Genomic DNA, 27,413 nt, shown 5'->3' with positions numbered 1-27,413 from the left:
AGCAAGAGATGTGTTCTTAGGAGTGAATATTCCACCCCATATTATTTAATTTTTCAAAATTATTTACTTCACGTGATCAAATTTGGATGTATGTAAAAATGTTAGGCAACTTTTTATTATTTTTATGTTGTTTTTGCTTTTGCTTTTTAAAGTAGAGGATTCTCTGCCTGTTAAAATTTGTTTCATAGGAAAATAAAGTTTAATTTCAATAGCTATTAAATTTATAATAATTATTTTTATGAATAGGTGATGTGTTACTGAATTTTGGGAAAAGCATGCATCGAATTATAACAGAATTTTGTCATTATATCTTTGACATATAAATGAAAGTGTTCATTTGTTTTTAGTGATTCTCTTATAGAGTTCCAAACTTAAGGTATTCATTAAAATATTTGACTCTAAGGAATCATTCACCAGTACTGCTTTTTATGATAATGAGTATATTATTAACTCCAACATATGGAATAGTATAATAATAGGTAGTTTTGCTTAAAATCTCACATACATTATCTCATTTGACTCTCAGGCTAATCTTGAACCTTTAAATGTTGAATGACATACTCACAATCAAGATCACATAGTGGTTAACATGGATCTAACTCCAAACGCATGCTTTTTTTCTTTTTAGTAAATAGATCCACAGAATGAGAGACATCTGCCATCATCATATAGTAACACCTGTTCTTGCTGCCGTAGCCAAATGAGAGTCAGAAGCTCAGCTCTTCCTGTTCTGTGTATTAGGATCATAATCACTTATATCTGAGTCTTGTTCTATTCATTCATAAGTTTATTTCACAACCTTTAACGCATTTTATCCTTGAAATAATCACGGAAATTAGGTAAGACCAAAAGTACTGCTTTCACTTTCACCCAAAAGGAAAAACACTCTCATGGAAATGATTTTTTTTGAGATTGATAGTGAATTAATGAAGAACCAGGATCAGACTCCAGGGCCTTAGAGTTTTAGATGTACAAGGATGATCTGTCACTTGCCAAGTTGAATGTGTAGAATTTGATATATTACTAGCCTCTATATAAATAAGGTTGAAAATGAAACAGAAATGTAGTCTTCTGTTTTTCCATCTGTCTGGCATTTTACAATTCTTCATTGCAAAATAAGGCCTAGGAATATCAGCCCATACATTTGTGAGATTCTATCTCCTCCTCCTATCAGAGAATATAATGCCTGTTTTAGTTTGCATAGGACAGAAGTATCTAGAAAAGACACTAAATGAAAGTGAGGAGAAACACACACACACACACACACACACACACACACACACACACACATCCTACCCTGACTCTAAGTTAGAAATATTAAAGAGATTTGAAGTGCATGGACAGCTTAATAATTGATGTGTCTTCAATGAGGCCAAAATTTTATTTTGACTCACTTCCATTTTGAGTATAATAAAGTGTATTGTTAGTATTTTAATAATAATATGGTTCAGATTTTGGTATTTTATAAACTAAACATTCATATTTTTCAAAGTTACGCATTTCTTAATTGATTTTATTATGCTATTTCTCATGGAAGAATCACCTTAATTTAATTTAATGGAAATCAGTAAGGAACTAGAATCACTTAATCAATTTACCTTCCAACAGAACTTGCAGGGATCCTTGTACATAACCTCCTACATTCTACATTGCCACATCTGGGAATATTGCTTAGTATATGTGTGTGTATGTGTGTGTGTATATATATATATATATATATACACTTTTAAAAAAATTTATTTATTTATTTATTTATTTATTTATTTTTGGCTGCATTGGGTCTTGTTGCTGTGCTTGGGCTTTCTCTAGTTGTGGTGAGCGGGGGGCTACTCTTCGTTGCGGTGCGCGGGGGGCTACTCTTCGTTGCGGTGCGCGAACTCCTCATTGTGGTGGCTTCTCATTGTGGAGCACGGGCTCTAGGCACGCAGGCTTCAGTAGCTGTGGCTCATGGGCTCTAGAGCGCAGGCTCAGTAGTTGTGGCGCACGGGCTTAGTTGCTCCGAGGCATGTGGGATCTTCTTGGACCGGGGACCGAACCCATGTCCCCTGCATTGGCAGGCGGATTCCTTACCACTGCCCCACCAGGGAAGTCCCTGCTTAGTATATTTTGTAAATTTGGTCAAATACATATTTTTTTCACAGCGTACCCCAGAGGTCGTTATCATTGAGAGATAGTGACACAGTGTTTACGCATCATCAATAAGACCTTCACTTTGAGTTGCTTTTTCTTATGGTGATGAGTTGTCAGCCTTCCAAAAATCTTTTTTATTCCATTCTGACCCCTTTGTGAATTTAATAGAATCAAAAGACTTGCCTATGACAGTAAAATGGTTTTTCCCAGTTAATACTTGTCTAGCTCTAATAAGGATCTAGTCAAGTTTCAGTGAAGATGACCTCTTTACCACTCTGAAAGAGTTGAGCCAACTGCTTTCAGTAGTGAAATTATTCCATGGCAGGTTGTGTGCTATACCAATCTTTTAGACCTCTAACTTCTTTTAAGAGGAAAATTAGATTGAACTCTAATCCTGCTCACTAACAATGGCTGCCTATGTGTCTTTTCTCTTGGAACAGCTCAATGGTTATTCGGGACTTAACGCTACGCAGTGCTGCTAGCTTTGGCTCCTTCCACCTGATCCGTCTGCTCTACGACGAGTATATGTTCTACTTAGTAGAACATCGTGTTGCTCAGGCAACAGGAGAGACACCCATAGCGGTCATGGGTGAGGTAAGAGAGGCTAAAAGAGCTATGACCCACAGGGCTTTCTAAAAAGATCTGAATTTTATTTTAATCTAAATGTATTAATCATCGAAGCAACGGTTCCTTACCAATGAGTCTTGGACCCCAGAGGGCCTGTGTGGTTATTTCAGGGGGTCCTTAAATCCCTCTGTTCATATATATTTTCTTAGTCAAAGGTTCTAAAACTGTCGATTATATCATGTGAAAGTACATGAAATATTTCAATAGGCTATAAAGGTGTCTATATAAAAGAAAATCTTGAGAATCACTGAACTTTAAATAATCCTTAATATTATTCAGCCATAAAAGAGAATGAAATAATGCCATTTGCAACAACAGGGATGTACCTAGAAATTATCATACCAAGTGAAGTTAAGTCAGACAGAGAAAGACAGATATTATATGATATCACTTATATGTGGAATCTAAAAAAAATAGTACAAATGAATTTATTTACAAAACAGAAACAGACTCACAGACATAGAAAACAAACTTATGGTTACCAAAGGGAAAGCAGGGGTGGGATACACTGGGGGGTATGGGATTAACAAATGCACACTACCATATATAAAATAGATAAGCAACAAGGTTTTACTGTATATAGCACAGGGAACTTGATCCAATATCTTGTAATAAACTGTATAGAAAAGAATTGAAAAAAAAGTTTATAGATATATACATATATAAATATATGTATAACCGAATCACTTTGTTGTATACCTGAAACTAACACAATATTGTAAATTAGCTATACTTCAATTAAAAAAAAAATCCTTATTGACTGGAAAATAAGGAAGATTGATGCTTCTGATAAGGCTAAGGGCTAGGAACTCAGAGGAAAAAGTTAAATATGTATTTTGTGGACTCTTTTTCCAAGTGCCCAAGAACAAAATGAAGGATAATAACAATGATGATGAAAATGATAGCTAACATTTTGGGGGCACTTACTGTGTGCCAAACACAGTCCTAAGTCCCTTATGTATAATAAAGCATTTAACACATACAACAACTCTTTGAGATAGGTGCTATGTTATCCTGTTTACAGATGAGAATCTGAGGTTCAGGAAGAAAACTAAGACACAGAGAGACTAAAGGGTTACATAGCTAGCAGACAGTGGAGACCTGCTTTGAATATTCAGTCTGATTTTCATACCCATGCTCCTAATCACTAAAGGTGTAGGAAAAAAATTCTCTTCTTCTTAATTTCTGGATAGTGTCAAAATGTATTTTCAACATGTCGTAAAGCTAAAATGCCAAAGTTAGTATACACAAGGGCTGGTTAATATAATGAGGGATAGATGCACATGCACAAATGATTCAGCCCTGGCTCACTTTGTTGTATTGAACTGGGTTTTGATTGAATCCAGATTTTACTGGATTATGCCAGGTTAGGCAATGTTACATATTACTGCCCAAAGCAGTCAAGAAGACATGTTCACTTTTAAGCTATGTGTATGTGCTTATTTAAATTTAAAAAGTAAAAATAAATATTAGATGCTTTTCCTAGTTTAATAAATATGATAATAAAGGTATAAATTTTAAAATATATTAAAATGCCTCAAGGACCTTTATAAGTATTCTAATGTAAATAAAATACATGTGACTTTTATTCAGAAAGTTGGTTAAAATATTCTTCTTTCCCTCTTTAAAATCCCTTGCTGTACGCTGATCTATATGTATTTGTATGTTTCTTAATGGTGATTGTGCCTAAATGATGCCAATTATGTGTATGTGAGATTAAGCAAGATTCATTTTAGCTTTTAAATTACAGGCAGGACCTCATCATTGACCAAAACAATCTGGACTTTTCTTAGATTTTACTTCCCCTCAGTGCCTCTTTCCTTAGTTCTTTTATAGATGCCTGGTTGCAAAATGCCCAGTTGGCAAGTAGATTAAATACGATAAAATTTGTTAACTCAGGGCCCAAAACTTCTGAAATAGACATGCCTTTCGGTATATTTAACACATTTGGCAACTACCTCATATGCTCCAGGACTTCTTTAACAGGATAACCAGGATAATGATAAACAGCGATTCTCATTAACACCATGTGGCTAATCCTGATGCGTGATCTCTGCTTCCCTTGCATCTCTAGGGAACAAAGCCTGTGGCCATGAGCCAGTGACACAGTGTGAAGACTTAGCGACCTCCTCGTATGCTAATACAAGCAGTACTGGCTCACCAGTATTAAAATGGCCTTATGTAGTCTATACTGCCAACTAATCATTCTAATGATTTAATTGACATTCTTTTTTACTATATGTAAACAATGTAAATGAATAAGACAGATTGCCACATGATTCAAAGATATAATATAAATAAAGTCTAGATCAGAAAGTAAGGTATAAATACCTTCTCTAAGATCAAAGATCTAAGCATACCTCTTGATTTCTTTGCTTACTATCTCCTTACCCAATTTATAGGAAAATCCTTTGAGCTGTCTGTGCTCATCCATTATTCAGCCCAGGCCAAGTAAAGCTATTTTTACAGGCTTGATCTCCCCATAAAACATTGATGCCTCATAGACCAATTGGCCATTATAGACCTGTTGGCCATGGTCGTATTATCATGTCTAAAATTTCTTGATTCTTGGGAAAAGGAGAAGGAAATTCAAGGGAAAGGAAGGCTGTTTTCTCGTGCATCTCTCACGTGTTACCCTAAGCCTACCCTAGAAGTGAGATTGGAGGTAAAAAAGGCTTTCGTGTGTCAAGCCTCAGCTGCATTCTTAGCTCCTTAAATGACTTCCCTTTCCAAACCTCAAGTCCAGAAGTGCCTGTGTATATAATGGGAGCAACACCGCAGGCCAAAATCCATTGAAATCCATAAAAATCACCATTACCCTCAAATGCAGCAAGTGGTTTTCAATCATCAGGAACGACAACCACAAAAACTATAATAATTGTCACTATGTATTGAGAATTTATTATACCCTTAATGAAATTAAGCTCTTGATCTATCTGCTAATGGCCCTTTCTCAGTAAATGGTACCCTCCCTGTCGATCATGTTGGATATGTGAGCATCATCTTTATGTATCTTTCTGTCTTGACCTGCATATCCAGCCAGTTACTAAGTCTGCCCTTTCCCAAACTCCCCATAGTGCAGTCAGTATCATCTTATGAAAATGCAAACCTGATTGTGTTATCCACACTTAAAACCCTTTAGTGGCTTTTTCTTCGTCTACTTAAGGAAGAAAAGTCTTCCCTTGGTATAAGATCTGGCCCTGTATCTCCGATCAACCTCACCCTCCCTCTTCCAGGTCCTTCTGCTGCAATCACAGTAGTCTTTTCTCTGTTCTTATTCACCCAGCTTTTCTCATTATTGGACCACTGTGTAAACTGTTCTTTTACCTGGAACCCTCTGCCTGACTCTCCTTGCCCATTCTAACTCCTTCATGTCTTAAATATCAGTTCCTTGAGGAGGCCCAATTTCCCCCAGACTACGTTAGATACTCCTTTTCTCTCTGATTTGTACTTTTACTTTTCATTCTAGAACCTACATAATATTAATTGCGTGATTCTTTGTATGATTTGTGTTATCGAAGATTTAACGCCTGGAAATAATGGAGAACTTTAAGTCAGAAGAACTAAACTCTACTTGTAGTTCTGTCATTTATGGTAGTATAATCTTGGGCAAATCGTGTTCACTTTTGTTGATTCTCAGACTTATCTCTAAAATTAATTTATTCATTTATTTAACAAATACTTCTTATGCATCTACTCTAGACCAAACATTATAATGTTTAGGATGTAATGATGAACAAAATGGATTTTGATGCTGCATTCAAGGAACTTATATTTTAGTAGGGGATACATATTTGTTAAATGTTCATATAACTACATAGCTATAAATTCTGATAAGTGCTGTAAAGGAAAATTAAAGGGATATAGAAATACTTAAAGAATAATATTCACTTGTGAGTGAATATTATTTTTAATCTATTTTACAGATGATGAAATGAGACACAGAGCCATCAAGTCACAGTTACACAGAGTCACACAGCTACTAGGTTGTAAAATCGGGTTCTGAAACCAAGCAACCTGGCACCAAAGCCCTTGCTGTTAATCCACCATGCTTATTACCTGCTGCAGGATGGGGTGAGATTGGAATAAGAATAGTTCAGAATCAGTAAAGGGACAGCTGAAAAACAGTCACAAACTTTATTGGACATTTGTTTTACCTTTATAGGTGCTGTATTTGGGAGAGGTGTCAGGCAGCTAAATAGATCCAGATGCAAAGGGAAAGGTTTCCCTTTCAAAGTAACTTAAGGATAATTAATATATCTTTTCACTAATGTGAATTCAATAAATGAGTTTTAAAATTAACATTATTTACATTATTTGAGCAGGCAAGAGAGACCAATACATCATGTTTTACATATAAACACAGTATACAGACATACAAGTTCTATTTTTACATTCCCTGTAGCACTGACATTTCAGTTGTTGAAATGAAGGCTACCATGTAATGGAACCCCCCAACGAAACAGCATCACCACCATGAGTTTTCTTCTTTTTTTTTTTTTTTTTTTGTGGTATGCGGGCCTCCCTCTGTTGTGGCCTCTCCCGTTGCGGAGCACAGGCTCCGGACGCGCAGGCCCAGCGGCCATGGCTCACGGGCCCAGCCGCTCCGCGGCATGCGGGATCCTCCCAGACCGGGGCGCGAACCCGGTTCCCCTGCATCGGCAGGCGGACGCGCAACCACTGCGCCACCAGGGAAGCCCCATGAGTTTTCTTCTAAACGTCAGCCTGCTACTACATTAATACTGAGCAGTAAGTTATTTAAAGCATTTCCATTTTCAAATTTTCATTATTATTTTTATTTTTTGCCTAGATGTTAAAAAGGAAACAATTTACTAAGATTTATGCAATTTTTTGAATTTTTATTTAAATATTATAAATATGCCAATAGAGTTTCTGGCGGTGGTGAAATTGGAAGAGTAGGAATAAAGTAAAATAAACAAGTTGCATCTGTTTGCACACCTGTTAAATTTTTAAAAAAATCATAAGGTTTTCTGTACAGCTCTGACAAGGAAAATTGAGCAGAAAATATCCTTTTATTTGGATTTTATGACTAGTTGAAGGATATTTAGAAGTTAATGGCATACATGCTTTATTTCTTTAAAATATATGTAGTCTTAATATATTCACTGAATCTACAAATTTTTATTGCTTCATAAAATGATTTTCTGTGACAAACATTTTTATATTTAATGTATTAAATATATTTAAATTGTCTTTATCATAATTTAATTATACTTAATATTATATCTATGTAATCAACTTTTTGAAATAAAAATAGGAACCAAAAGCTGCTTTAATTGCTCAGCTCTGAATATCAATATTAAAAATATAATATTTTAGTAATATTTTTAGGGAAAAAAATTGAGGAACTCTTAAGGGTTTACCATTAAAAGAAAAATGTCTTGGCTTCAGTAAAATTGATATACTCAAAGTGAAAGGGGAAGAAACTCTTTAAAATTTAAAAACTGGAGAAGAGCAATAATAATTCACAGGCAAGCTTTTAGGATAAAAGTTGAGTGAAAAAGTTCCATTTGATGGAAGTACAACCATTGTAAATATGCATGGATGCTTAAGATAAAATCAAATTAATGAAAAATAGATTTCAGTGAGCATTATTCTAGTGCAACTAGGGAATACACTGAAAATGTACCTGTTGAATAATAGACTTGTTATAGAATATTTTAAAAGGAATGAATCCTATCACAGTTGAAATCATTTGCAGGAAAAAAAAACATCTTGGAACAGTAGTAACTTAAAAAGTGTAATGAATACTTGTCAAAAGTTATATTAGTTATTTATAATAAAGCTTACTGTTTATTAATATTTTTCTAATTGAAGACTGGTCTTGTGACAACTACTGTGCTAAATGTCTCACATTTTTATTTAATATTCACCAAAACCTTACAAGGGATATGTTAGTGTCCCCATATCACCCATAAGGAAAACAGAGGTTGAAAGTTGCCCAATATCAGAACTAGTGGTAGCGCTAACTGTAGGAAGTGGGGCTGTCTCACTCCAAATAGCCAAATCGGTTCAATCCACATTTTAATTTTTCACCATATAAATTGTTTATAGACAGTTTCGGAATAGGGACTAATTTATTTCTGTCTGTACTTTACAACTCCCCCAAATGCCTGCACACTCACAATCATGCACAAACCAGATGCCTGGTATGAAAGCTTTCATTATTTTGTTCCAAGGCTTCTTTCCTCTGCATTGCAGGATGCATCTTGATAGTCCTACCACCCTTCCCCTTTCCACTTTTTGTTAGTAGACGTTCAGAATATGCAAACTAAATGGAATATTAGTCTAAGCAAATTGCAGTTGGAAAGCTAAATCTGCCAGAAGACAACAACAACAACAAATTACACCCTTCAGCTCCTCTGTACCCACCCACAGACCTAAATCAAAGTTATGTTTTTAGAATTTGCAGTTTGCTTTTAGCTGTAAATCTGCTCCTCTACATTAGCACGATTCTAACAACTTGAAAATAAATGATAAAAGTGACTCCCTGGAAAGCCTTTCTCCTACACCTTCATCCTCCAAGTTCCTAAGAATTATCTCTGTAGATGCTCTCCTGTTTTTTTTTCTCCTCTTTCCTGGTTTGTCATTCTGTTCCTTTCTCTCCTTGCATGTGAGCAAAGCACCTATTGACTCAGCAGCCCAGGGCTGCAACCCTATCCCTCTGGGATGCCTGCTCATGAGCTTCCTCCACTTGGTTTCCTTCCCTGCTTGCTCTGGGCTCTAACGTCTCCTCACGTCCTCTTCAGGGAATGGAGTTTTGCCTACAGCTCTGGTCTAAACAGAATCCCACAATAGGTGCCCCAAAAATACTCATTCAAGGAAGGAAGTACAAAAGAATGATGGAAAGACAGACAACCAACTAACAGAACTTCTCATTTCATTTCATGATGGACATAATGGATTTCTATATCAGGAAAATAATGCTCCTAGACCAAGAAGAGCTCCCTTTCCCCAGAATACTCCTTCAGTATTTCAGAGAACCTCCGTATGAAGTTGGGTTTTCATAAGTGCTTACAGCTAGAGATTAGTTTTCCTGAAGTGTTTGGAAGTGGGAAAAGAGAAGAAAATAGAAATCCAAGATTTCTTGACATTTTTCAAGAACTAAAATGATCACTGTAGACGTTGGGAAGGGAAACTCGGCACACTGTCCTCTTCAGCAAAGTCCACCACTGGGCTCTTTGCTTGGCAACAGGTTAGCCTGGTAGCCCAGCCTCAGAGTCAGCTAGGTGTGAAAGTTTCCCTGGCCTAAATTAAGCATGACAGCTGCCCCTGCTGGCTTCCTGGCCATGCTCTATCATCCTGTGCCCAGCCCAAGTGGCTCTGGCCTTCCATTGTCTTTCTGGTATTTTTGCTCAGACACAGGTGAAGTTGATGGTTGCTGGTCCTCCTGGTAAAGAAATAGTCCTTGTTTGGGTTGGGTAATTTCCTCAATTCACAGGAATTGTTTTCTGCTTTTCACCATCACTATACTAAACTATACTGTCATAAGTATGAGAGATTTTCAGCAAGTATATGGGCCAGTTGTGATGATTCTACAAGCACTTCAAATCTGATTCATGCTAGTGGTAAAGGTCTGCTTGGTACAAAGAGAACATGTTTCCACACTTCCACCACCCTTGTCTCTTCAGTTAATAATTTCCAAAAAAAAGGGAAGTGGTATAATCAAAGTAGGTACTCCTCTGACATCATAAATTGATATCATGCTTTCCTGATAGACAGTGAAGGTGGCCTCAGTGGGAGCTTGTCTTTAGTTAAGAGCACCAAGGTTCTTTCTTTTCAGCCCATAGTTTTATTTACATAAAGGATATGCTGCCAGGCCCAACCCTAGCATTTGCAGGACCTATGGTACCCTACGTCTAAATATTTTAAAAGTTATAAATCAAACTAGAAATAAAATCTGTTCTATCCACCTAGGTTGGTAAATATATCTTGGTAATAACTTGGAAGGCTGGGTTTAAATTTAAAATTCTTAAGCTCCTCCTAGTTCCATGCCAGAAAATGGTGACATAGACATAGTTGACCCATGGCCCACCCTGTGGCCCCTAGACCGCTTCTCTTGTGTATCATTCCCTATCCTGTATTGTGAAGAGCCTGTGCTCATGCTTGTGGGCACCTCGGTCCAGTGTTCGGGTTTTGTCTGCCCTTTGCAAATAGCTGCACCTCCGCACTGGCTCTCCCTTCTTTCTTCTGAAGGGTGGACTTAGGGAGAGACCCACACAGGCCTGAAAGGGGACTTCAGGCTTTAGGCAGGGAATTCTGGACTCTCAGGTAACAGAAGTATGGTCTGGGGGTAGGAGTGAAACACAGGCTCCAGGAGGGCACATCCACGTGGCCCAGTGGACTCCTTGTCTGTGGGGAGGGCCATGGCCACAGGAAAGCCAGAGCAGGGCTCTCCGTGGTGTGGGGCTCAGGACAGAGGCCCCTCTTGGTTTGGCCTAATGGTAGCATTAAATGTTACTGGTTTTTTGAAATTACTTTTCTCCTCAAAAGCATCTAAGGCCTGTATTCTTACTTCTTCACTACCTGCATGCTCACTCATGAGTGCTTCTTAGAGGTTTTATTTCTTGAAGTATAATTGATTTACAATATTATATTAGTTTCAGGTGTACAGCCTAGCGATTCAGTATTTTTACAGCTGATGCTCCATTTAAAGTTATCACAAAATAATGGCTGTATTTCCCTGTGCTCTAAATATATCCTTGTTGCTTATCTATTTTATACATAGTCGTTTATGTCACTTCTTAGAAATTTTGAAACAATATAAAGGTAGATAAATTACTGTGTTCCCATGGTGCAGAGGGCAACAAAAAAGCCTGAACAGTCAGAATCATGATGAAAATATGCTACCCGGGTACAGAGTAGCCAACAGCACAAGTTGCCAGGATAGCTGGCTAGCCTGAAGAGGTAGAACCGACAGCAAATATAGGGCAGAATTTGCCTTGGTGTGAAGCAAACTGGCAGAAATCTTAGCCATCTTAGCAGGCTTCGGTAAAACTATTTGGAAATACATAGAAAAGTCCACTTCCACTTGTGTTCCAAGGAACACAAGATTTTACCAACTGGAACATTAACATGCCTTGCGAATTTTATAAAATCGGAAATCACTTTAAAGCCAGCAATTATTTTTCCTCAGTTGTGAAATCCTGTACCAGTGCTAAATGCAATGCTTTGATTAATTTGGTTCTCATTTGGAAGACATTAAATAATAATATTCTGAAATCCCTTATGATTGAAATTTCAAGACATTTCTCTCCACCATCAAAAACATTCAAAATAGTTGCCACTACCTAATCCTTTTGTGATCGATTCTAACTTCGGTTAATAGAACTGAAATCATAGGAGATTGTGCAGCTATCTAAGGTTTGTAAAGTTCAGAACATTACAAAGTTCAAGCTAAGTACAGAATGTTGAAAGATTAGAATTGGGTCAAGAGCTTCCAAATCTGCATGGGAACAATCTTCCTGCTTTTATAGGAACTGCTTTAAAGGCTCTTACTCCTTTATTGACTTCTTAGAAGAACAGAGCAAGAAGCAGTTGGTTAGGTCAAGGTTTACATGTTGACATTCATCTGAGCTCGTCAGCTATTTCTGGTTGTGTGATCATCCTCATTACGCTAAAGGTACAAAACATACACACACACAACACCATCCTTGTTAGGACAGCCCTTCTCATGGTATTTGCTTGAGTCATAAATGGTTTTTTGGTCAGTACATCAAATGACTTCAACTTCAGCCCTAGACTGAGTTTATAGTGTCAACAACCTTAGGTCAAAGCCTAAGGAACACTTCCATTCTGAAGCAGTACTCCTTGTAGCCCCACTCAGCGAGAGACATTTCATTTTGAAATCACCACCTTATGGTTTTAGGGTTAAATGGAATTCTAGGACTTTAGTATTTGAAAATTGAGTCTTGAAGACATTAAACCCTATCTATTTCATATATGTGGAAACCTGAGGATAAAAGAGTATTATGTCTGGGGTCACAGGACTGATAGTGGCAGAGTTGGGGTTCAAACCCAGGTCAGGCTGGCCCCACATCCCAAGTTGTTCGACACCCAAATTTAAATTTCATATTTCCCATTTAATACCTTTGCAACCTGGGCAAGTTATAGATACGTATATCTCAAGAAAACTTGAGTTTTCTCATGAACAAAATAAACATAAGAACCATTCCTTCACAGGGATGTTGTGAGGACTAAAGTAGGAAGGAAGATAGGTATAGGTTATTAGGTATAGGTAGACAGATGGGGTGGATAGGCAGGCAAGCAGACAGGCACATACAAGGTACCAGATTTTTGTTAGTTCCATTTCCTTTCCCTTTCCTTTCCATAAGTATATAAATATCTGAAGTTATGTGTATTAGTCAAGAGGGACTATATTTGATTGCCTTCTACTCTGAATTATATTTTTCAATATTGATTTTACACTGACAATCCAAGTAATAATGTGTTGAATTAGACCATCATTTCTTGACAATACAAAGATAAGCTTAGAAGTTGATATTAATAAAGCAGATAACATAAACACACGTGAAGGCTTTAATAATACTATATTACAAGGGGAAAATAGCCTGTAGACTGTTTTTGAATGGTGAGTCAAATGATTCATGGAATTACAAAGCATCCAAACACATTATTTGGGATGTAGCCAAAGTGGTAATCAGAGGCAAACTAATTCAATGCTTTATAAAACACTGCCAACATAATAGAATGGGGAAAGGAGTCAATTAGAAAAGAAAATGGCAACATTAGGGAGGAAGCATAAACATAATTGGGTCTAATAGACATAGCTAGACTTGGATAAAATCTTATCAGTAGGATTGATTGAAAGGTCTTATACGTACTTGTGAAGCGGGAAGAAAGTATTATATATAAAATTATATATATATGTAAAATTTATGCAAGTTAGAAGGTAAAAGTCCCAAAGAGACATCTAATGTCAGCTAATCCCCCGCTAACACCTTGGCATCTGGCTGCAGCGTCTATACAACATGGATCCTCATGGAACCATGGAGTAGCGTTAACACAAGAGGGAGGTTGTTGGAGCTGCTTGTTGTGCATTTTGGTGGCACAGGTTGCTCTCATGAAACTGTCCAAAGGACCAATATGTATGTAACTGGTCCTTAGTGTGTAACTTTATCATCAGAGTTTCTCCTTAGGCCTCCTTTTGGATGTGGAGCTTAGGGCTGTTCTGGCCCCACTACTCAGTAGCTTTTGATTCCCTCAGTTTTGACTTCCACTTCTTTGTCAGGAATGACTTCCTTATGTGTCATCACTAACAACTTTCAGCTCTGTAATCTTGGTAAACTTTTTGGATGTATGTGTGCTTCCAATAAGTCTAAACCTTGAGATGCATGCTATGAAAAACTTTCAGAGATAGGAAGTTTTATACATAAAATTAGAAGTCTGTAAATGAAAATAAAGAACAAATGCCCTTAGTGAGAAATATATTATAAAAAATGGATTTTTGCCTGTATACAATACTATCCCACCTCACCCCTAATGAAGAGCACAAAACAGACAAAATTGAGGGGAAAATTACTGTGTTATAAACGGCTTGTTCTGGAGGATGTATTTCCTCCAATAATAGAAAAAAATTTACTGTCAAAAGATTTTATTCAGGCAAATGCGACAGTTTTTTGGAGGTAGCTTAGATGTGTGTAGTAGGCGGTATAATGACCCCCAAAGATGTCTACATCCTAACCCTGGGAACCTGTGGATATGTTAGTTTACAGATGGACTTAAACTTACTAATTAATTGACCTTAAAATAAGGAGATTAACCTTGATTATCTGGATTGGCCCACTGTGATCACAAGCGTCTTTAAAAGTGGAAGAGAGAAGCAGAAGGGTCAGTGTCAGAGTGATGTAATGGAAGAAAGACTTGACCAGACATTGCTGGCTCTGAAGATAGACAGGAGTCACACCCAGGGCTGTGGGCAGCCTCTAAAAGCTGGAAAAGGAAAAAAGAAATTCTCCCTTAAAATCTTCAGAAAGGAATACAACCCCACCAACACCTTAATTTTAGCTCAGCGAGACCCATTTTGGAATTCTGACTTCCAGAATTAAAAAATAATAAGTTTGTATTATTTATAGCCACCACATTTGTGGTAATTTGTTTCAGCAGCAATAGGAAACTATTACAGTATAAAAGCTAAATTGCTCTGAATGAAGTCAGTTATTACTTGTGGATTATGAGCTCTTCCTCCAGTATATTATTTTTTTCTTACTTCCTCCCCTCCTCTACATACATCTCACTGACATGTCTCCATGGATGACTCCACCCCAAAAACCATCCTCATCTAGAACTATTCCTTATTTGCTTTTACCAATGGGGAACTTATGCTATTGGACTATCTCTTCACATCTTCATCCAAATTGGAAAAAAAACTTCCCACTAGGGAGGCTTGCCCCATCTAAATCACTAATACATGTAATCTTTTTCCCAGTCTCTTTTCCATGCAGTCTTTCCTCGTATCCTAGACTTCATCCCTCTTCACCCACTAATTGACGCAAACACCAACCTTTATCTATCTCTGTCTGTACGTACAAGCCTCCATAGAAAAGAGAGGAAGATTAGTCTTCCGACTGATTTCCATCTTTAAAACTTGACCCATGTTTCTTTCCTTGTGACTTTCATTGTTTGATGAAGCTAGTTCTTAAAGCCTCTGTTTCTATATCCTCCCTGTGGCCAAAGTCTTCACACCTTCCTTAAAGACAAAATCTTCCATTCCCTTCACTGTCTGTGAACTGGACCAAATCTTCTAGGGTTTACAAGTTCTTTTAGCCAAAGGCCAGCTCCTCATCTATTTTTTATAAAGTTTTATTAGAACACATTCATGCCCACTCATATAACTATCATCTATGGCTATTTTTGCACTATAGTAGCAGAGCTGAGTAATTGCAACAGGACCATAACGCCTAAAATATTTACTATCTGACCCCTTACTAACCCCTGTTCTAGACCATACACTTTCATATTTTGGTGCCAGCATGTAAATCAGTTATACATTGTGTGTGTGTGTGTGTGTGTGTGTGTGTGTGTGTGTGTGTGTGTGAGAGAGAGAGAGAGAGAGAGAGAGAGAGATTGTATCTGTCTGCCTGTAAATCAATAAATCTGGGCATACCAGCAGAGAGATTTTGTGGTAAGATGTGGTTTCTATGGAGGATGTTTACCTGGCTGCCCAGATGATGTGGTTATGATTACTCACTAATCCTTCCTCCCCAGGATGGGGTAAACTCTTCCAGCAGGGAAAGCATCCCCACGGGTGAGGTCTTCAACCCAGTCCTTGAACTCCTTCCTTCTATCCCCAGTCTCTGTTTTGTGGGCCCCCGTGGATCCTCACCAGTTTGCTGTCTGAGCCCCCTGGCTTCCTCTGCATTGTTTCACTTTCCAGCTATTACAATACAAGGCTTGCCTCCCTTACTGTGGAAAGTTCACTGCTGCTGGATCTAACCTGCAGTGGTCTCTGCAGTACACCTGTGGGCTGCATCCTCCCATGCTGAGCCTGGTTTCTCTCATGGTGCCTGTGCTTAGGCCTCACGGTCCTATGATGAACTACTTCTCAGCTGCTTGGCCACAAGTCAGGGTCATACTCAGGGTTGCTCTCAAGGATGCTGCCAATAGTCACATAGGCTGTGCTGACCGGTCTCCCATTTATACTTCCTGGCCATTACTACTCATCGTGAATTTATGGTCTACCAGACTTCAACTGCCTGCCTTGACCACACATTTTTTAGTCTGCTGCTGTCCAGGAGCACGCTCATTACTGTGACCGGTTGTCAGGGCCTGGAGAAATGGTTTCTAGGCTAGGAGGTCTTTCTTCCTAAAAACAACAGATATGCTTTCTCTATGTTCCATTCTGTTTCTACTTCAGAACGTTCCCTATTTATCTATCTGGCTGACAGAATTTTAACTCCTACGTACATCAAAGGCCATATGCTTTCTACCCCAGAGCACACTTTAAATCCCTTAATTTATATTCTTTCTTCCATGTAGGAAACATACATACTTTCTCTCTCTCTCTCTCCCTCTCCCTCCCACTCCCTTACTTCCTCCCTTCCTAAACTGTTGGTCAGAATATCTGGTCTCAAATCTAACACCACCATATTTCCTTACAATGTTAGACAAATTAACATGTTTTCAATAGCTGCAAGATTAAATCTAAGCTCCTTACCTAGCCAGATTCATAAGTTTTTTGTGAGGTGCTGAGGAGCAGTGACAGGGAAGGAGATGCTTAAGTAGGGCTGTGAGGAAAAGCCTCTCTGAAGAAGTGATATTGAGAAAGTGATACTTGAGGTCATCGTATTTGAGAGGAAGCCAACTATATGCTGAACCATGAAAGTACTTTATAAGCTGTAGGACGTCACCTCAGTGAATAGTAGTCCCCTCCAGTCCCCTGTGCAGCAGGGGAAATGAGAAAGCAGTAACAGTTTTTCAGTTTCTGAGGCTATAACTTTTCAGTAATCTCTGGACTTTCTTGCCAACCTCCATTTTTTTTATCCAAATCATGTCTCTCCTCCTCCACTTCTGTTGCTGGTTTGTGCTGGCCTCATTTACGTCCTTGTCGTCTCTCTCCTGTCTGTGATGCTGCCTTCCTTATGCCCGCTCAGGCTTCCCTGCCTCCCTTCCCTTCCTTCCTCCCTTCCTGCTACGTTGACTTGCTGTTCCCTCCAAACCCCTGCAATTGATTTCCCTTTCTAATAACCCTGTGGTTTTACAACCTTCTTGAAGGTTTCGTAGGCTGCCTTGGTTTTTGGCTAAACTACCTGTCCTTTTTAATATAAACAACTTCTGATACCTTCAGAAAGAGGGAATATTTCCAAATTAATCTGACTGGAACTGGCTGGCAGAGTGCCTAGCACATAATAAGCTCTCAATAAATATTTTTTGAATACTGAATGAATGAACTGATTGTCCTAATCTTACCTCCTCTATCTATAGGATTAAGGTGTTTTTTTTCCTTAATCACATGTATATTCTTCTTTTTTTTTTTCTTGGCTGTGTTGGGTCTTCGTTGCTGCCCACGGGCTTTCTCTAGTTGCGGTGAGCAGCGGCTACTCTTCGTTGCGGTGCGCAAGCTTCTCATTGCAGTGGCTTCTCTTGTTGCAGAGCACAGGCTCTAGGCACGTGGGCTTCAGGAGTTGTGGCTCGCGGGCTCAGAAGTTGTGGCTCGCGGACTTCAGAGCGCAGGCTCAGTAGTTGTGGCTCATGGGCTTAGTTGCTCCATGGCATGTGGGATCTTTCCGGACCAGGGCTCGAACCCATGTCCCCTGCATTGGCAGGTGGATTCTTAACCACTGAGCCACCAGGGCAGTCCTCAAATGTATATTCTTTCCTCACACATAAAATGCATATAAAAACCTTCACCTTCCACTATACAGGGATATCAAAACCTCTTATTCACAAGATTTTTATTTTAAATCTACTGTATATTGTACATATGGAACTTTGTCATTAATCCCAGAGACAACTACAGGCATTGGCAGTATCTTGGAGATTTTTTTTTTTTCTTTTTTTCCACAGTGTCCCTCACAGTGCATGGTCACAAGCCCTCAGCTTTGAGTATGCAAATGTTTATTTCCTAATGCTAATAATGGTTACAGAGATTTCTGTTGTTTTTGGTTTTTATTTTCATCATCCTGAGTAATCAGATGTATTCATTCAGATTAAGCAGAAATTTTCAAAGGAAAATCTTTCTATTACGTTGTCATATTTTCAGTTAAGTAGCAACTAAAAGCAGTGTTTCTTTCAAAGAAAAATTTCCATATGTGTTCAGAGTTTGGTTTTAGCCACTTTGCATGATATTATTGATCACCGATGGCAGTAATAATTTAGTCTCAAACAACTTTTCAAGATTTATCAAAAACAAATGGTGTATTCACTTTTTATAGATATGGAAGTATGTTTAGACTCATCACTGCCAACTCATTTCCAGTATTGGGTCTTAAGTGTTGTTAAGTACTCATTTAAAAGAAATAAAAATCTTACTCTGTGTGTCAACTAGAAATGACATATAAATGATCCTTCAGCTTTGGGCATTCTCTGTTTATAGTTCTAAAAATTTAAATAATACCAAAAATAGGTAAAGAATCCTGTTGTGTTTTTTGGTGCTTTTATTATATTAATTCAAGAAATCCTGTACAATTTAAACTGTGGTTTTTATTTAGACTACCATAAGGTTCTGAGCCATGTGAACAGGAACAACTTCAAAACAACAGTTCAGTATTTATGATTTTATATTTGCTGCCCATGGGACGTAACTATAACGCAATGGGGCAGTCTTTCAAACAAATATGCTAAGAGTTGTGCAACCAGGAGGCCCTTGTCCCCTTCAAGGCAGTCACCTCTGGAGGCTACACATTGGTTCAGTAATACTGCCATGGCTTAAAGTGATGTGGAATACCTCCTTTTAAACTAAACTGCCTCTGAACTGCTAAGAAATAATAGAGTAAAATGACACATTATTTTAAATATCCTTAATTGTGGCAGAGATGCATTTAAATTTGGTAACTAATCAGAAGTCATCTCAGGACCAAGTACAATGAATAAAATGTGGAGTGTTTGGAGTCACAGTTTGATGTAAAACAACAAGATGGGTTTTCTTGAATGACACATAAACTAACTCTTGAAATTGATTGTCAAAGAGGAATTCCAGAATCTTGAACCTTGGAATAAATGTATAAGCTCCCAAGGTAGCTACTATGAAGAACAATTCATATTTCGGTAAAAAAAAGAAATTATGTGTGTGTGTATGTTTGCAAAATAAGATCAGTTTTATTACTTTATAGACATATGTTGTAGATGAAAAAAATACTCCTATCATGGAGCTCTTTATAAGCAAACTTCCGAATGTAAGTAGAATTTCTGTCTCACCCTTTCTAAGCTTTTTGAGAAACCCGAATTTCTAATAGTGACTTATTCTGAATCTTCAGCTTTAAAAAAAAGTAATATTTACCATTTAAAAAGCAGGTGCTATGAGGTTTCACTTCACCTTTTTCCGATTAGCTTTGTTACCTCTGCTCTTCAATTTTTTATTTATGTTCACCCTGAGACTCTCAAAATATATTTTTTCACTGTAAAAATATCATCAAGCTTTTGAACTAAGGTAGCAAATAAAGTCTAAGCTGAAGGTTATTAATTGTTCCATATTGTTTTATTTTTTTATTTTTATTTTATTTATATTATTTATATTTTTTTATTATTATTGCTTTTTTGTTGCATTAATAACAATCAGATGCCTTTCTTTTTTAATTTGGCACCCTGTTATCTTAGTAAATAAAAAGATCAATTACAAGAAGAGAAATCTCAAAGATTTTGTAAACATAAATACTCTTAGTGTTGGGGCTCCTTTTATGTTTTTCATTTCTACAAATAAAAACTCAAAAAAACAGAGTTCAACCAAGTGGCTGGACCATGTTTCTATAGTGTAGACTCTGGGTGGACTCACGGACAGTTAAAGGGGGTGGAGCTGATGCATCCTGCTTCATCAGAGCTTTTCCAAATTTATTCTACCACATCCATCTTCATCCAGGTCAGCCAGGCCCCTATTGCTTTACTGCTGAGTTCAAATAATAAAAAGTAAAATGGAGCATGGAATACAGAAAATTGTTATCCTTTTGCAAAGAGGGTAAGACAGCTAAATTGTGACACAATTTAAACTGTTCAATTTCGACAGGTTTGATTGGAAAATTAGGTGACCTGTGTAGTTAGAGATCAAAATGGTCACTAGTTTACAGTTTTAAAAAGTCATAGTGTGGTATTTTTACTGCAGTCTCTGAGAATATTATTTTATTCTGCTTGGTAGTAACTGTTGCACAAATGACTATTGTTTTGCAGTTTGGTGATTTAAATGCTGTGTCTCCTGGAAATCTGGATAAAGGTAAGAATTGAAAATAATGTACATTTTAAGGACTTTTTTTGAGTAAGAAATTCTCATAGAGAAAAATTTAGTATATGTGTATAGCACTTTTATTTTGTGGAAATGGCATACAATCCTTGATGAATATGACAGTTAAGTCTTTTGGAATCTTTTTTATTTCTCCATTTCTATGCTTTCTTTATGTTACATATATTAAGTGCAAGAATTGAATTTAAATACAGTTTAAACTCTTCTTGGTTTTTTTTGCCTGCAATTAAGTACAAGTAACCAGAAATTATTTCTGGCTTTGGCCAGAGTCCTGGAAAAAAGTGATAAAATTGGGTCAAATATTTTTATTTAAGGCCCACCCGGCAAGAAAAAGATTCCTCAGCCTACTCAAGTCACCAATTCACACTTTTCAGTGGAAAAAGAACTCAGAGATAACAATGAAGTTTACTATAAAAGCAAGATCAGTATTAGGATAGATGAAAAGGATAACATATACATTTCTTAAATTTTCATATCAGCATTGCCACTCTAATATGACAACACAATATCTAATTCTGAAGAAACTCACGACCTATAAAACCACAGAGTAAAAGGAACAGGGCTCGAAGGAAAATGAGGTTAGAATAGAGTGCACACAAAGAAAAACAATTCTGAAAAAAATACCAGCTCAGTTGTTGTTGTTTTTTTTTAAGGTAAAATTTCTAATAAATAAGCACTGCAAAAAATATACACCTTTCTTCAAAAAACAAAAACAAAAAAAGTGAAGATTTCTTGAGGTTTTAAGGAATTGAGTTTTGGAGTCAGGGACAAAGTGTACATAGATTGGGGAGAACTACACCATTATCCCTTCCAGGACAGAGCCAGAGCCAGAGGGGAAACTGAGGCATGAGGAAGCACGTGGGGAATCCGCACACGAGGTGCCACACTGTTCTCTGCAGCATCCTGTACTAGGGTACTCAGTGTTCAGCTTTCGTGCCTCCTTGGTGATGGAAGACATTCACATGCCGGGGAAAGTCCTGTGTGAATCAACATCACTCCCACTTTAAACTCCTATCACTATTTATCAACTGTGTACACGTTAATTCCTGTTGTAGCAACATGCATAATAGCAAAACAGGAAAAGTAGAGAGCGATAGCCCCAAAACATCATTGTTGCAGATATATACTCTATAGGATTAACCAAAGAAACATCAGAGAGGCAAATCAATGATGAGGCCAGTTTGTAAATTCAGAGCAGGAAAAGTGGCTGTTGAAACGCAGGCCCAACATAAGGCAACCCTGATGATGCACTGACACCAAAGCCTCATAATTCAAATTTGGGGATTTCATCCCAGGGTGTCTGGAGGTGTACTAGGAATGTCGCTCCTGGGCCAAACACTGAATGGCAGCCAGTCTTCTTTGTCAAGCGTTGAACCAAAGTCTTTGGTAAACTCCAGTAGCACCTAGTTTTAGCTTTTGTGTACCAAATTCCCATAACTTCAAGTAGGTTCCCAGGAAATGTCTTTTGAGTCTTTATAGGAGCATAGAATGTCTGTGGGAACTAGATAAAGGGCTTGCTTTTGAGATGCTTTGTAGCCTATCCAAAGGAACCCTGTCACTCACAAGTGGACCTGAAGCAGCATGGCCTGGAGCACTGGAATTTGTTCTGTCCATTGCCCCATTGCCTTTTCCGTCCACAGCAGGATAGATGAAAGGACATCCCACTCTCTCTCCACTTGCCTGCCTGCTTGAAATGATTTTTTTTCTTTTACTGCTGCCTCTTTTACTACTTTGACACTATTTCTCAGTCACAGAAAAGTTGGTGGAGAGGGAGCCAAGCAGCAGTGTGACTTGCCTTCACCTTCCTCGGGTGGCTCTGCTGGTCCCATTCACCTCTAGACTGGATGCTTCTTGAGAATTAACCAAACTAGCATATTCAGAACCTAAGGTTTGAATATGAAATCTTTAAGAAATTTTTGGGGACTTTTTCCACAAAATGAGAATTTGATTTTTTTCTGGGTAATAAAAGTAACATTAGTTATGTATAAAGATTTCAAATAATGCAGAGAATTAGAAATTATAGAAAGTAAAAACTTCATAGTCAAAAGCCAAAGAGACTACCACCATTAAGAATTTAGTGTGAGGATCCTTCCAGACCTTTTGTTTGTTCATATGAAAACAAATACAAAAAAAAATGCAAAAGTGTCATACCAGCATATTTTGATTGTATCCTCTTAATGAAGCAAATGTTTATCAAACGTAGCCCTTTCCGGCAGCTCGCCAGCCCTTCGAATGTGCTTGTTCGGACAAACTGTAATGCTATCCTCAAGTCCTTTACCAGAGGCGAACGGTAACTGGATAAAGCAGGTGGCCAAGACAGCTTACCTCGTCCCAGAGAACTTCTCTGTTTATCGTTCAGTGCATCACAGACACCATTTCTAATCAGTACATCTAATCTCAATCTTTTTAATCACACAACATTCCCAGAAGACTTTGCTCCCGCCAACTGCACAACTGTACAACCTGCACCTTGTATGGAGGCCCTATTATTCCTCACCACTTTTCTCTGGAACCATCTTTGCACCAATTGATAATAAGAGAAGCAGCGTCAGGGAGCCCATTTACGCTGAGAACTGTATTAGCAGAACTGCTGCAGGTGTCCCCCAAATGGTAAAACTGGACTCAACACCTCTTAGACAGAGTTCAGCTGACTTTGCAGTAACTTGTTACACACTCTTTGCATGTGACATGCCATAGAATATAATGGCGATCTGATTCTGTTAATACAGAAGTCACCATAATAAGTCAAAAATATAAGAGTAAGTATAGATATATTTTATTTATAGATGAGGTTTTGGTGTAATTATGTGTGGAGGCTTTTTTTGGTAAACAATAAAACATGTTGAGGATGAAGTAAAAAGACTTTTTTTTTTTTTTTTTTTTTTGCCTGTGCCACGTGGCTTGTGGGATCTTAGTTCCCCGACCTGGGATCGAAACCGGGCCCCGCGGTGAAAACACCACGTGGCTTGTGGGATCTTAGTTCCCCGACCTGGGATCGAAACCGGGCCCAGCAGTGAAAGCACAGAGTCCTAACCACTGGACCGCCAGGGAATTCCCAGTGAAAAGATTTTTGAGGCAGAAATATATCCCTAGCTGTTTAAAAATTAGCGCTTATGAAGAGGTATTCTCTCCACTCCTCTGAGGAGAATCTTACACAGTGGTAAAGCTGTGTGAGAGCATTTTCTCTCTATGCTGTGCTTTTGAATTTTAACAGTGCATGCTGGAAAAAATTAAATAGTATTCCATTATAATGATGTTTTAGTTAATATAAAATGTATTAAAATTTGGAGAGTATCAGTGTTGCTAGGAATGGAAATTCACTGTGCATTTTTAATCCGATACCACTGCCTCAGTCTTCATTTTGTAATAAAAGTTAAGGGTCTAATTAATATTGTGTTCTACAACATTCTTGTGCACAGAAAGTCTGTAAGCAGCCCCTGCTTATTCATGCTATAGTTATTTTGTGACTCAACTTGGGTCTCACCTACATTAACATCAGCACAGATAAAATTTATATCAGATGTAGATTTTCAGAGGAAAAACAAATTTTTTTCTTTCTTTCTTCCTTTTGTTTTTTTTTATAGTTAGCATTTTTCAGCGCAATACATTCACCAAAGCCAGCATAGTGTACCCAAGTGACTACTTTATAATGACACAAATTATGCCACTATTTAATGTAAAAACTTTAGGGAACTCCAAAGGTCTTCTTAAAAGACCTATTGGAGATATCAATCACAAACCCAAGAATAAATTACCTTTGCTTTGTTGAAAAGAATAGAGCGAGCACTGACACAGGTAAAATCTGTTGAAAGGAAAACCCACAAGCTTTGTCCCCCAAGAAGGGCTAAGGAATTGCTTTCTCAATGTACTATATTAAAGTGTTCCTAAAGCATTTGTTGATTGCTCTTTTCCAGTTTGTCTTCTGGTAATAGTCTTGGTATTATTTGTTTGTGCAGATGAAGGCAGTGAAGTGGAGAGTGAAGTGGATGAGGAATTAGATGACTCTTCAGAACCTCAAGCCAAAAGAGAGAAAACCGAGCTGAACCAGGCATTTCCGGTAGGCTGTATGCAGCCTGTTCTCGAGAGTGGCGTGCAGCCAAGCCTCCTGAATCCAATTCACAGTGAGCACATCGTCACGAGTACTCAGACTATCAGACAGTGCAGCGCTACAGGAAATACCTACACTGCAGTCTAAAGAATATTAAAGCGTATTTTTCCAGCTAACATTAACCCTGTTGATATTGGGCTTAAGTTGAAATTTTAATAAGCCTGAAGGTCAACTGTTGTCAAATTCTCTGTGCTGAACATTACCTTTTTGGAGTTGTGAAATGGAATGGGTGTATGTATTTTGCCAGGTCTTTTTTTTTTTTTAATGTAAACAAATTATTTGCTTCTTAATAATGAGTTTTTTTTTTCCTTAGTTTTGGGTGTCAAGAAGGATTTTTACAACACTTAATGTCAATGTTTTTGTTTTCTTATAATTAAAAAATAATTTACATTTTTTGTAGCTTAAAATATTTTATTGTTGATTGTTAGTCTTGGTGTATGATTTCATGTGTAAGTTTTTAATTAGATGCACTTCTGTGAAATATCAAAAGAAATGATTTTCTTTGATTTACACTGGAGGCATGCCCATTTGGCAGCAGATGCATCAAATTTGCTTTTGAAAGGTGCTTTTCATTGGACAGAACCACAAGACACTATTTTCATAACATTTTGGAGTATGGAGAGAGAATACAGAGCATTTTTATTATAGTGCTAGAGGGTTGGGAAGGTCATCTATTTTTCTCTGAAGAAAAGTTGAGCTGTGCATTTATCAGTTCAGAGTAAATGACAGAATTGCAAGAGATTATGCTAATATGTACATAATTTGTGTACATAATTATTAAACCATGTTAATGCAAGCTTCCGTTAAACATTGAATTTTAACTGTTATTTGCATACCAATTCCTCTGTTTAAAGACTACTGATTCTGTATTTGGGACCACTGCACAGATGCATTCTGCTGTTGAGTGGGGCTGTTATAGTTAGATACTGAAGCTGAAAAAAATGACTTGACTTTTTTTTTTTTTTAAGTGTACATGCTACTTATGCTGAGCTGGACATACAGGAAACCATTCCATTTGAATGACTTTCTTTTATTCCAGGTCTTTTTCCTAATAGTAGTTCAATATGCTGCTATTATAAAAGAAAATTTATGGAATGCAAGGAATGTAGCAACCTGCATATCGTTATTTCCTTCAAAAATATTTCCTGGTTTCTAAAGTATGTGGATTTAAATTTTAAACAGAACCTGAAGGCAGTGTAACTGGCACACCGCACTGTTGCTTATCCCCAATTCTGTAGGATTTGGGTAGGTGGCTGGATGGACCAGTGCCGTTGAAGAATGTACATCAGGGATCATCGTACCTCGGCTATTACATGGTGCCTTAAAACAGAACTGAAGCTAAGGTTTAGTAAGGCTTATTTTGTTCATGTGAATTCCTCTTCAATCCATTTGACAAGGTGTGCCTGTCATTTTCAGATTCCCGAAGTAAGGACAGGTAACATGTTCTTCAAAGGAAATTTAGGGCAAACAAAGCAAAACGAAAAGACAAAAATCACTTCCCCTCTTTGAGTGACCGTGAATTTATTTTTGTTCCTAGAGCTGAATATTACTTGATTACAAATCACATTGCTTAAGGATTAAGGATCAGATTGCTATTGTGAAATAGCAGGCTAGTTTTAATTACCAACTTTGTTACAGAAAATCATATATATTTTAGACCATTCTTATCTAGTTATAACTTAAGAAAATTAACACAATAAGCAGGTACTTATTGAAGTGCATCTTTTCAGTCTAAATGTTTCTCTGTGTGTCTCAGTGTCTGTGTGCCCACATGCACGCGCGAGTGTCCGTGGGCAGGAGTCAGCTACCAAGTCAGAAGGTGAGATCCCAGAGAGGATACACCCATCCCTACTTTAATTTACGTGAAAAGCAAGGTTCTTTTAAGCTCTCAAATTATTAACCAACAACAACAAAAACAGGCACATCCATTTATTTAAATAGTTCTAAAAAAGCTAATTAGCAAAAATAAATAATACACAAATACATAGAGCCAAAAAAAGGGAAAGCACAAAATGATTTACAGATTATTAATGAGGCCTATATTACACTCAAGACGTTTATCTTTCCAGTTTTATTAGGGTGGGGAGGGTGGGGGGGTGGAGAGGAGAGGGTGAGCCAGTCTGTACAGTTGAAAATACCAAATGGCTTATTGGGTAACATGCAGTACATTTCAACTGTTGTTACTTGATTGCCTTAGACTACTCAAATAACTAAGATCAACAAAGCTTCTTAAGTAAACTTTAAATCATTCAGATATAATTTTTTAAATGGATTCAAATTTTGTATCATACAACTCACATGTTTGAAAGTCTTCACTAGCATCCTAGCATCACCTTCATTTAAATGTCATTTAAATGATCATTCCCCTTTTTCCTCCCCTAAAGGCAATGAATTTGCACTATCACACACACACAAACGCAAACAAACACCTTAAAGCTGCAAAGACCGTGTATCTACTTCATCGTACATTAGGAAAGGTTTACAGGTAAAATGTAAAATTAAAATCTAAAAAGGAAAAAATATTCTTCATTTTGATGCTCCTTTCTGAATTTTTTCACTTCCCCATTCACAACCCCCAGAACTTTATTATATCTATGTTGGACCAAATGTATTTACTGG

General features: G+C 37.5%; 1 protein-coding gene across 30 annotated transcripts in view; it reads left to right on the top strand.

Moving 5' to 3' along the window:
• The window catches only part of RFX3 (regulatory factor X3), a 299,451-nt gene extending 274,347 nt beyond the window's left edge, over positions 1–25,104 (top strand). For 28 of the 30 annotated variants that reach the window (XM_028493929.1, XM_055087176.1, XM_024126911.2 and 25 more), the window contains 3 exons: positions 2,571–2,724; positions 20,617–20,659; positions 24,643–25,104. In XM_028493929.1, coding sequence (XP_028349730.1) covers positions 2,571–2,724; positions 20,617–20,659; positions 24,643–24,881 — 436 coding nt within the window. In that variant the 3' untranslated portion in view covers positions 24,882–25,104. Of the gene's footprint in view, positions 1–2,570; positions 2,725–6,683; positions 6,729–20,616; positions 20,660–24,642 lie in introns of those variants that run through there. The other 2 variants (XM_055087178.1, XM_055087175.1) reach the window with 2 other exon arrangements.
• Positions 25,105–27,413: the final 2,309 nt, after the last annotated feature.

The sequence above is a fragment of the Physeter macrocephalus genome, chromosome 9 (genome assembly GCF_002837175.3).
Source record: "Physeter macrocephalus isolate SW-GA chromosome 9, ASM283717v5, whole genome shotgun sequence".
NCBI lineage: Eukaryota > Metazoa > Chordata > Mammalia > Artiodactyla > Physeteridae > Physeter > Physeter macrocephalus.
Note: the sequence above shows the minus strand (reverse complement) of the source record. Positions and strands in the feature narration are given on the sequence as shown.